At 41.1% G+C, this 12,503-nt stretch overlaps 1 protein-coding gene across 1 annotated transcript; it reads right to left on the reverse strand.

Moving 5' to 3' along the window:
* Positions 1-857: 857 nt before the first annotated feature.
* Positions 858-6,674, reverse strand: LOC122771237 (meteorin-like protein). Its single transcript, XM_044028676.1, has 5 exons — positions 6,311-6,674; positions 5,017-5,200; positions 4,125-4,350; positions 1,751-1,810; positions 858-1,652 (listed from the first exon to the last, which is right to left on the reverse strand). The coding sequence occupies exons 1-5, from the start codon at positions 6,403-6,405 to the stop codon at positions 1,348-1,350; spliced, it is 870 nt and encodes a 289-aa protein (XP_043884611.1). The 5' UTR covers positions 6,406-6,674; the 3' UTR covers positions 858-1,347.
* Between the last annotated feature and the right edge of the window lie 5,829 nt (positions 6,675-12,503).

The following is a 12,503-nucleotide window of genomic DNA, read 5'->3' on the forward strand; positions in this document are numbered from 1 at the left end:
GGAAAGAGGGAAAGCATCAAGCGCACACGACTGCTGATGGCGGGAGGAGGGAGAGGTGCGCATACACCCGTCTAAGGTTATTCACACATCCGCCTGCTCTTTTCAGCTCTACACCTGTCAAGCCCAAACAGGCTCGACCAACCATCCCTTTAAAATTAAAAATTAAAAATAAAAACTGAAATAAAAAACATAATCACTGCAATAAGGCCACAGCACTTAGTTGTGGATTTATGGTTCAAATGTCCCAATAACTGTCTCTTCAATGTATTCTGCTTTGACATAGTTGCAGATGCAGGAATCTTAAACTATGTCAAAGTAGATTGGTTTTATGTCAAACTCACCTTGCTTTAAATCCAGTCTTAAGCAAGTCCGAAGTCATTCTTACAAGAATCAAGCAAGTTACAAGTCAAGTCGTGTGAATAGAGATGATTTTTCAGATATTAAATATTTAAATTATGCTAAAAAAGACAGTCATTTTGAACTGCTAGAGTTTTATCTGTAACAGAAACACTGTCCCATACAATTGAATTGCTAATAATAAATATGTATAATTAACATCAATAAAATGGAAATAAATAAAAGCTGACATAACTACATTAAACAATGGAAATGAATTTGAAATATTAGGCTAAACAGCCATACGTTTCGCACACTGAAGTCACCTGTCAATCACACTGGTGTCCACACCACGTGTCGTGACTTTTTTCCTCTAAATGATAACATATAATCAAAGAAATTAACAACATTCAATCAATGTATTGCAAGCAGTGGAGGCGCCCCCTGTTGGCTACCTGCTATTTCCGTCATACTTGATCGGCTTCACTTTATTATAAAAAAATGAACAAGACAAAATGAAGCACAGGGCAAAGGACTGTGGTTTATTTTCTGTAAATAGAAAGACCCATAGAACGCACGAGCAAAACACACAGACACACACACAAACATACAAAAACTTGGTACATAAAGACTCACAGAGCTGCATACTGGACACTTCTGTCAGAAGACTCCTATTTTACAGGAAGCTTTTTACAAAGCAAACTTTCATTTCAAGAATGATCACGCAAGCATTATCGTTATGAGAACAGAAACTAAGGCACAAATTGAATTTAGCTTCATCATCCATTCTCACACACACACATGCACGCATGCACGCAGACGCGCACGCACGCACACGTAGATTCCAATGGGGACATTTCACGCCCCGCAACTAAAAATGGTTCAAAATGTCTTTTCTGCTGCATGGCAGAGGTAAGTCTGCAGGAGTAGTCTATAGAGATGGAGGCCTCCTCATCTGTCCGACAGATAATGTCGCTCCGTCCCGCACAGTTCCAGCTGTGCTGTGGTCTCTCAGTGTGCGTCTATTTGACAGGGGTTTGTTCCCTCTTCCTGTGCTCTGATGTACACATTCAGGAAGTCCTTGTAGTGAGGGGCACAGCCAAGCCAGGCTTCACCGAAATGGACGGAGCCAGTCAGAAGGTACTCATTCTCTCCAGGATGGACGCCGCACTGTGAGGGAACATTGACGCGACCGCTCCAGGTCCGCCCTCTGGCTCCGCCCCGAGAAAACACCCCGCTCTTCTGACGAAAGAGCCTGCGCAGCGTCACGGCATTGTTAGTACCCGACACCACCCCTGGAAAGAAGCCACTTCCGGCTACAGAGGCAGGAAAGAGGCAGAGGGAAAGCTGCATGAGTATATTAATTAAACACAGCTTAGCAAATGTTCACTAGTGTGCAAATGTGTGTATTTACCAAAGTCACTGGTGCACACAGCCATGAGGAGCTCTTCGTCTGAGCAGGGTTTACAGGAGACTGTGACGGAAAACAAACAGACAAAAAGGATTTTACATAATACAGCATTTAACCACATTCATTCCATGACCTACAGTAATCTCAATCTAATTATTGAGCAGTATTACTCAAATGTCCACTGTTCCATGTATAACACTGACGATCACGTCACATATTATGACTGACACGGGTGAGCACCGAGTGCAGCAAATGAAGACAAAAAAGACAACAACCGAGGATCTACCGTGATTATACTGTGTCATACTGTGTCAAACTATTTGGGCTGCGCTGCTGTGGCCTCCTCACGCACACCGGAACAACATCACCACTGCTGATGTCTCTCACACAATCTGTTTCACCTTTAGTCTGCTTCCTGTGTCAGTGGGAGTTTGTGAGACATCAAAAGAACCAGAGCGTACGTGAGTGAGAGCAGCAGGTGAGGGAAGAGACCTCATCAGAGAATTACCCTTTGACCCTGTCAGCTATAAAAACAGCTATAAAACGCCTTCCCTCTGTCTCATACAGCCATCCCTCCTCTCCAGCACACTGCTTTACTCACACGGGTGGCCTTATCCCAAATTCCCGGCTTTCAGCAGGGATCGGTTCCTGATTGACAGCTGAAAGACGATTGGCTGACCCTTGAGCTTGACCCTAACAAGATCTCTTGATTGGCCTGCTTGTTTTCATAAGGCTGTCTGAGACACAGGCGGGTGAGGGAGAGAGGAAGTGGCGTGCGGGGTGGGGGGCCAGACGAGGGCAGCATGAGAGGTGAGATGAAGAAACAAGGGCGAGACAACAACGTGGCCTGTGGCACTTTCCTTCACCCTGTGTCTGTCACACTCACTTCACGTCTGTGAGCTGTGTGTCGGGTTTAAAGCCACATTTTAAATTGCATATAATTTACACACCAACACACAGCAGGATGGTCAACAAGAGCAGCACCTTATGAATGATAGCAGGGACCATTTAGTTCCTTTTCAGTGTTATCACCGATCTTGGCCTGGTGATAATGGCAAACAGGAAATCGGTTTAAATTTGTGTTTCTTTGTTGGTTCATTCAAGAACAGACAAGCTTTCAGTGCAATGCCCAATTTGAAATGTTGCATTTAACAAAACCTGTGTAGCTGTACCAGTAAGCAACTTCAAAGCACAAGCAATAAAGAGAATGTTTACCAGTCCTTTGGTGCAAACTTTGGGAAGAGTTTGGGAAATGGCCATTTTCTATTTTCCAAACAAGAGTTAAAGTCACCACTGACTGACATTTTATAGATACACATTTCTGCCACGAGAGAAATAAAACAAAAATAGACAATAGAAATAGGAATTAACACATGAACACATGTGCAAATGCCACCACTTTGACCTTCAAACATTTGCATGAGATAAAGCATGTAAATAACATTTACCTGACATTAGAAAAGACCCTGATGTGTCAAACTGAACTTTTAAAACACAAGGTAACATGCCAAGACTTTAATTGCACTAAACTGTGACCTGGACACTGCACACGCGCCACAGTTCGCAGCCACGGATCATATAATGATAATAATAATAATAATAATAATAACAATAATAATAGAAGAATCCATTGCACAAAAAGAATAAGAAAACAGTGACAAAAATATGGCAAAATTTAGGATGACACATTTGGACTGATGAGGACATCTATGTTATGCTCTGTCAGCTATGAACAGTAAGAAGTTGAAAGAGTCTTTGTCGCCAGACAGGGGAAAAAGTGCTGGTGCATAGTTTCCATTTTTTGGGCCTGTTTTTGACATTGAGACAAAAACTCAAACAAATGTTACTTTAAATATGTTTTATACTGTTCAAATTTTAAATTTAGCACGCAAAAACTGGTGTTCATGTACAACTACGGTTGTTTCTCTTTAAATTGTAAATCACTGCCAGATATTGAAAGTTATTCTGGAAAAATGGGCAAAAGCACTGTCCCACAGCACATTTTCTGGCCCTTTTATGGTTAAAATAAGCAAAAAAAAAAAAGAGTTCAGACGGACATTTTGAGGCTTAGGTGTTTATGGGTTCACTTTCATTATACCAGGAAACAGAAGAAAAAAAATCTAAAATAAATACACAAATATTGACATTTAAAGGAATTCACCTCCAGTGAAGTCATCCATTTGTTTACTTAACAATAAATAAATAAATAAGGCAATCAGAGATGGCAGACTTTACCCCATTCACGCAACAAGCCTCTGGCGGCCTCTGTTGGTCATATTGCCAAGTGCAAGTGTGGAAGCACAAAACACACACACACACACTAAAATCATTCTGTGGGGTGAAGTGAAAAATAAAGAATGTGCACACTTTCACTTACCAAGAGCAGGTTGCAGGAACGGATACATGAGTGCCCCGGGCCCCTGACTGGGCACGAGCTCATACTGAAAAGCCGTAATCCTGCGGCTAATGTCAGTCTGTGGGGTGGCCTCCACAAACAGCGCCCCCTCTGCCAGGTTGAAACAGTGCACTGTGCTCAAAGCCTGGTCCCCGTCGGCCACCAACAGCCTCAGATCCCCGGCACGCTCCACGTACACGTTAGCACCCTGAAATGAGGAGGGGTCAGAGGAAAACACATTCATTTCTGACTGTTAAAGGTCAAGTGTGTAACATTTATTGGCAGAATATGCACCATAAATATGTTTGTATTTGTATACACTTCTTATTCAATTGTAAAGCAGTGATGTCAAACACAAGCTATTTATCTACAGGCTTCCCTCGCACAATCCACACAGGACCGAGGCAGAAAAGGCTCCGCTATTGTGTATGTTTCTGCAATGCTGTCAGTCAAAAACTGGTTCCGCCTTTCAGACTATTTATGTATATATACATATAAGAACAAAAGCTTGGTGCATTTATTCACTTTTTCAAGAACTACAAAGAGAAAACTGTTGACATTTCATCACTTTTAATATCTAACCTAATATAAATTGGTGAAAAAAACAACAACACAGAATTATATTATATATAGACCTAGTCCTTCCATTGATGAAATTAAAAGTAAAAATAAATCAAGAAATATTTGGATTCTAAAGTAAAAATAGTTTGGTTTTTGTAGCCTCGTGTTTCCACAGCGTGAACCACTTGGGAAAAGGAGGGGTAAACGTCAGAGTTCTGCAGTCTCACTATCAGACGTCATCGTTTCTTACACACTAGAACTGTAGGTCTGTGATTGAATAGAACTCTTATTATAAAGAGTTATTATTATCTACCTGGGAGTAAGTGCGGGGTTTGATGCACACATAGAGATCTGCCACGTGTCCTGAGGATGACTCGGTGTTTGGCCGCAGGTTGACAATGATTGCCCCGATGGGATAAAGCCATTTCAGTGATCCCTGAGAGCAGCGGAGGTAGACCTGCTCCACATCTCTGCGATGAGACTCGTGGCTCAGACCACTGCAGGTGAGAAGAAGAAAAACTGTTGCTGCCAAATGACAAAAAATAACCAGACAACCTTTAAAGTGACATCTCGCGGGAGTTTAAGATGTTGCAACACTGAAAAAGAGCCTCTGGTGCATCTCTCTAGAACTTTCAGTTTGGACTGATGGGGTCTGACAAGGTCTGGCAGACACACACGCTTCCTCAGCACCAAGAGCTGACTGAGCTGTTACGTCGTTAAAAGTCTACGGTGGGCAATACTTTAATAACACAGGGTACAAAGTGCAGTCTTCATTATTTATGACTTGGTCAAAGGCACCATTTGGCTGGAACAAGGAGATTCCTGTCATCACAATTACACTTTGAAATCTTAAAAAGGGAGCGCACTTAAGATGCAGTGGTTGTCCAACTTTTTACACCAAGTACGGCCTGAGAAAATATTGACTTTTTTGTAATATTACGAGTTTATTCTCATATTACGAGTCTTCTCGTGATATTACCACTTTATTCTCAGAAGATTAAATAGTTGGGTTTTTTTTCAGTTTGGCCCTACATACCCTGGTATATACAGAATCAGAGAACAGTATTTCCACCAGATGAAGCTCATGTACCAGTGGTGGTACCACATTTTGAGAACCATGGCTTTAAGCAAAAAGCTTCTGCCTGAGCCAGAATGAACAGAACTGTCAAAATCATTTCACTTTCTCGTGACTCATGGAGCAAAACTAGATTTTACACAGTATTTTCCAAGACATTCTGATGCATCAAAAATCAAAACATTGATATACTATTATTGAACAGAACTTATATAGATTATATAGATATATAGATTATAGAGTACCATCAGTGCATTTGCAATAACATGCTATGAAAACATTCTATAAAGCACAGAAACAGAGGCAGCCACACAAACACACACGTTGTCTGATTACTAATGAGTCATTTAACAGCCATGTTTGTGGTCATTCATGTAGAAGTGGAAACAAAACAGAGAGCGTCTTTGTTTTTCCTCTTCCTAGTATTTGAAGATACAAAGTCGAGAGAGCTTCGCTTTTCTTTGACACTCATAACAACATCACACCGAGCACCACTCCTTTGTTCGGCTTTGTTCGGCTTCATCCTCCTCACCTTCCTCGCCAGCTGCACTGGTCACTGGAATACTGTGCCAGCGCGCGACACAGGAGCACAGCTGCGATCCAGGGCGCAGCCCACGGCCGGAGCATGGTGCAGTCCCAGCCACAGTCCCAGTCCCAGTCCGCCCCGGCTGCTGTCACCGTGTCCCGCACTCACCACGCCAAGCCACGCCACGCCACACCAGACCAGACCAGACCAAACCAGACCAGCCGCGCGCTCTGCAGCTGCGGGACCGCAACGATCCGGTCAAAAAATGTCCCTCCAGATTTCGCTCCTACACGAGTGGTTCAGCCGAGGAGAAGTTTGTCTGTGTCACAAAACATTTTGACAAGACGCGAGGTGTGACCGTGTGTGTGTGTGTGTGTGTGTGGGTGTGTGCTCTGCAGGGCGGCACACAGACGGTATGGAAAGCCGATAGGGTCATATCTCTGTGGCCGATATCTCATCTTTCACCTTAGTTTTCATGATTTGTGATAACATTGTCATTATAGTAGTAAATAGCAGGTTGTTTTCAAGCTTTTATGACCTTGTTTGTTTGTTTGTTTTAAAAAAAAGATTATATCAGATACTTATATATTTATATTTATATCAGAACTACCTCTACTATCTGTATTATTTAATTTTCCTATTTTACTTGGTTAGACTGTCCAAATAGCTGAGCATACTTGATGACTCTCTTCCACTTCTCCAACATAATTTGCTTTGAAAGAGCATAACAATACTGTTATACTTTAAAACGTATTTTTCTGTCTACTTTCTGTGCCGTTTTTTTTGAGTAATTCTTTTCCCTTATTTTTTTTCTGTTTTTCATGGTAACCCCCCAATAGTATTTTTTTTTCTGAATCATACATTGAACTCTCGCAAAAACCTCCAACCTGCTTGTGAGTCACCACGTAGCCAGCCTGAATGCATTTCAAATGCACCATCTTGTATCCGTGGAGCATGCCATATCTGTCCAACCGATCCTGGAGAAACATTGCTATGTCTAGCAGAGCTGAATGAGCTTTGCTTCTGAACAACCGCAAAGTTCCCAGGTGGCTCCATAAAGTCGACAAACTAATGGAATACCATCTCTGTGACTTAAAGACAGGACTATCTCAATCAAAGATCAAACTTGATTAAACTAAACAAGCCGTCCATGTTGTTACCATTAAATCGAGCACTCAGTTGTTAATTGTTTCAAATGCTTTCTAATCTCAGACAAAACAATGATTCAGTAAATCAGAAAAAAACGACTCTGAAAAACCAACCATGAAAAAAAATACTTCATACAGAAAAAAAATGCTTTATTACAAAACCACACAAATGAAAAATACTACACCAACACCTATTGGAATCAACGGTCCCTTCCTTATCACTCATCTCCTCACAGAACATCGTTTTTTCTTTCCACACACACACACACAGACACACACAGACACACACAGACATTGATTAAGACAGCCTGAACAAAGTGTTATTTAACTATTTATTAACTCTTACACACTCTAACACATAACCATAACCTAACCACAATTCTAATCTTGGCCTGAGACTTAACCACATCAACAACAACCATTCCTATCATCCCAAAAGTGGGTGACATAAGGACGCCCATTTGCATCTTTTGACAGAAGGTTTCGTACAAGGTTAAGACCGGGAGTCTCAGCTCGATGGAGCAGGTGTTGGCCTCTGGGAAAAGACTCTGGCTGTTTCCCCGTAGAGGAATGTTAGGCTGGGCCTCACCAGGAAACCCAGCCGTGGTACTGCAGCTGCACCGGAAGAACATTTTTGAATTTTCTCCAGTGTCAATGGATGATGATTTCACAGAAGCTAACAGTCACAGTAATATATTATAAAAGTAAATGTAGATGAAATGAGGATACTTGTACAGCTGTATTGAAAAACTATAGAACGTGAATACACCATTTAGGTATTCAGAGAACATGCAAACTAATAAGGATATTTTTTTTATTTGTAACAGGCAGATAGTGACATAGTTAATAATTCATCAATAAACCAATGTAATTATTATTAATCTGGTCACATTATGTAAATCAAATTTGTACCTGAAAACTGTTACTCTACTGCTACAAATATTGATATATTGGTTCCTCTATTGGTTATTATCCAAATCAAGTCCTGCCAACATTTCCTCCAGGAGGTCATTGAGAGTAAAAATCATAGGGTCATTGTTCAACTATATCTATCTAACTTCATCATGTTCTGTTAGTGGCTGTGATGAAAATATTTAAACAATCATTTCCTTCACAGCACAAAAAAGGTGTTTTTTTTCACAAAGTAATGCTTAAACACTTTTAAGGATTTTAATGATCATATGTTTCCATTGTTCTGATGGCAAACACCTTTTAACTGTTTAACCAAAGTCTTTCCATCAGGAGTTTTCCAATCCCAGAATTGAACCAACTTTCAAAAATATAAAATATTATTAGTGTAACTGTAATTGTGTGATCTTGTGATGAAGATTACATTGCGCGGTGGAAAAGACTGTACGTGTTGGAAATGACATGTGACAAACAGCATGGCTAAACACTGTTCACTTTTACTATCCCTGACACAAATTAACATCAATTTTGAAACTTAAACCATAATGCACATTCAATCAGATAGCAGAAGATTGCTTCTTCTCTGCTATCTATGTGCTGCAAACTACAAACAAGTTCCAAAAGTTGGCCCTGCTGTTGGAAAAGTTAACACATTAAAACTAACATTCATTTAATAGTTCTGCAATGAGTGCTTTGAACTTGAAAATAAAATGAAATTGAAACTTTATTTTAAGTTAAAATGCTTTGATCCAAAAGGAAGCAAACAAAAACCTCCAAAGTTTTGTTAAAATTAATGTTGAAAATATTTAAAATGCTGAATATTTAAATATGACCCTGTTGCCTTTCCATAGAACTGTGTGGACTGTTGAGAACAACTTTTACTGCGTGCGCACTGCGCTCACGTCACCAGAGCAGGGCGCGTGCCAGCAGCTGACCAAGTCTGAGTGACACGCGAGCTACTCGCACCAAAACCACTCCCACGCGCTCCCGAGAGACAGGAATGAGGAGAGTGAGAGAGAGAGTCAGAAAGAAAGAAAGAAAGAAAGAAAGTGAGCTCTTATTTTATTTATCATTTAAAACTCAATCAACTATTTAAAGGTCTAGTGTGTAACTGTTTGGGTTTATTGGCCAAAACTAAGTGGAAGGTTATAAGGGCAAAAAACATACATTTGAAGTTGCTTAAAAAAACAAATTGAAAACATGCATAAAATAGGCTTAGAAAAAACTACTTCTTTGGCTTGTTTATTGGATAAATAAAGACTTAAGGATGACATGATCATTTCAAGGGTCACCTCACCCCAAAAGAATACAGCTTTTTTTTTACCAATTTCCAGAGATAAATGTGTCATGTGATCATCATACAGTGTCTCACGATGTCTCATTCCCGAAACAACAGAGGAAGTTGGGATTGAAAAAAGTAAATCAAACTGACAAAAAGATTGACGTTAAAGTCACTTCCTTCTAAGAAAATAAGAGCCCCACACTGCTCTTCACCGTGTTTCTGCCAATTACAACAAGAACAGATCTGCAAAAAGAAAAGTTATTTAAAAGAACAAAAAAAAAGTTCAAATTTAATCCAGCTCTGTAACAGAATGTGAATTAAACAAATACAGCAGCATCACAACTTAAGTTTATTCCTCACTTGACCAAGTTGGAAAAAAAGTGAGTGAAAGAGCCCTTTAATTTAACTCATATTCCTGCTGAGTCTCTCTCTGGAAAAGAAAAAAGCCCCTGAACACGACACAAAGTCACACATGTGCTCTAAACACCCGAATGCTTCCAGGGAGGTTTTCCCGTGAGAAAACAGTCAGAACTGTGAGCGTGTTACTGACTCGTCACATTCCTCTGCACTGCCAGAGCAGTGTAACGCATTTCATGAAATACCGAAAAGAGAGTAGGCATCCGGCACTGCTCTCCTCATCCTCTCCCCTCCCCTCTCCTCCCACTGAATAACTCTCCCTAGCATTTCCAATGCCAGAATTGTTTAATGAAGCCTGTTTGCTGACAGGCGGTGTCCAGGACTCAGCCACAGGTCACCTTATCTCATCTTAATGTCAGGACCATTTTAAAACCTTTGTTGGTCGTCAGGCAGCTGGTGATATTGACAAACGAGGGAAACTGAAAAACGAATGTACTAAAAAATAACGTACGCTTCATAATAAAAGTAGAACATAATACTTTCGTCAGCTGCTTATACAATACTTAGCAGTGTTCAGGTATTGCCAGGTTACAGAGGAGGATGACAGAAGATCTGGACCAAAAATCTACTCATCAACTTGTTAAGCATTTCTTATATAATATTCATTCATTCATTCATTATCTACCACTTTATTTACATACTGCACACAGGAAGTGAGAGCAAAAAAGTATTAGAAGTGAATACTAATGCTAAAAAAACTGGATGTTCACCAGTTTGATGGGGTAAACAGTCCTTGTCCCTGCCTGCCTCTGTGCTGCCGCTGTATAAATATAATACATACAGACACTCCCTCAGTCAGGCTTTATATTATCATGTGACAAAGTCCATTTTCAGATGAGGGATGCAGAAAGGAAATACTATCACATTGTTTCTGTTGATGAAGACCAAACAGAGCCAGAATAATATCACTCTCAGTACCAATGTGCAAGGTTTCACTCACTCCATCTCACCTGTTCCATTGTATAACACATTGCCCTCACGTTCCTGAATTTAAAATAGGTTAAACTTCACCATTAACACAATAGAGGCCCAAAGATCTGTGGGTCACAGAGGCTGCGCGAGGTCACCGCCTGAGCTGCCGATGTGCCTTCTGACCTCATGTGCTCCTTCACTGTGTATGTGAAGTATTTACAGGGGCAGCAGAGCCTCTGACCTGCTCCTCTTATCCCCCTGAAGTCACCTGGCTCTCCTCAGGCAGCCTAAACTCCGTGTCCATATTACCTCACGAAACTGCACGCATGCCCCCATGTCTTATTTCCACCCTCATGACCTTTATTCCTCATCCCTTGTGAGCAGCGCGTTCCATTCTGTTTTTGAAAACCTCTTTATTTACACACGGGGCGCAACTGAGCAGCTGCAGTGGATCTGTTGGGAAGTTCAGTGCCCTGTTCTAGCTGGACAGTGAGTGACGTCACATGGTTCTACAGCGGAATAGAGCTGGAACAACTGGACAAAACCAGCGTCTCATTTTTGTGGGCAAACACCAAGACATGAGACGTTGAGTGAAAGGAATGTACTAACGTTCCAGGTGAATGAAAAACCCTACAGCTTCTGACCCCGGTGAGCTTTCTTCACCCAAACACACGACACTCTTATCTTTGTCATTTATCAGCTGCACTGCCAGAGAACATGCAGCTGTATCTCTGTGTGTGCGCATTTGTTCTACACATATGCAGGTTTATTTGACCAGTGAGGGCAAGCAGGCACCAGGGTCAGGGTCACTCAGAGTGTGTGTATCATAGGTCTGATGTCTGCCGAGAGATGGAGTGTAAACACTGAGTAAAGCTCTGTTTACTCTCTTTCTTGAGTCTCTTTCATAGATTCTCCATTAAGAGTTCACTCTGATCACCGACCAAGTGCTTCATCACGAGGGCTGAGTGGGTAAAGACGACAGGAAGCATTAGACTAAGTGTGGTCTCACGTAAACAACTCACTTTCATATGTTACATTTTAAAATCAGTGGAGCCCACGCCTTTGTTTGGAGATCCATCCAAAGCAAGGATACAAACTGATAACAGAACACAAAGCTGTTCCACTCAAAACAAGCAGAGGTAAGAAATATGTTCAGTGGTCATTTGGTGGCTTATTGACAGTGAAGGCTGATGGGAAGACAATAGATCATTAATGTTCACATAGGAATGTTCCAAACTTCCAAAAGTGGATGTACATGATGTGATACGCTCACTGGCCATTTTGCCACATTCACTTGGTCACAAATATGTAATCAGCCAATCACATGGCAGGAGCTCATAGCGTTTAAGCAAGAAAACGCCACGAGACGACCTGCTGAACTTCAAACTGAGCTTCAGAATAGGGAAGACGGGTGATTAAAGTGACTTTGGACCTTAAGACTGGCCGGTCTAGGTATTTCAGAAACTGCTGGTCTACTGGGATTTAAACACCAATCTCTACAGAGATCTCTTACAGAGAATTGTAAAAAATA

Source organism: Solea senegalensis, linkage group LG6 (assembly GCF_019176455.1).
Source record: "Solea senegalensis isolate Sse05_10M linkage group LG6, IFAPA_SoseM_1, whole genome shotgun sequence".
NCBI classification, from domain to species: domain Eukaryota; kingdom Metazoa; phylum Chordata; class Actinopteri; order Pleuronectiformes; family Soleidae; genus Solea; species Solea senegalensis.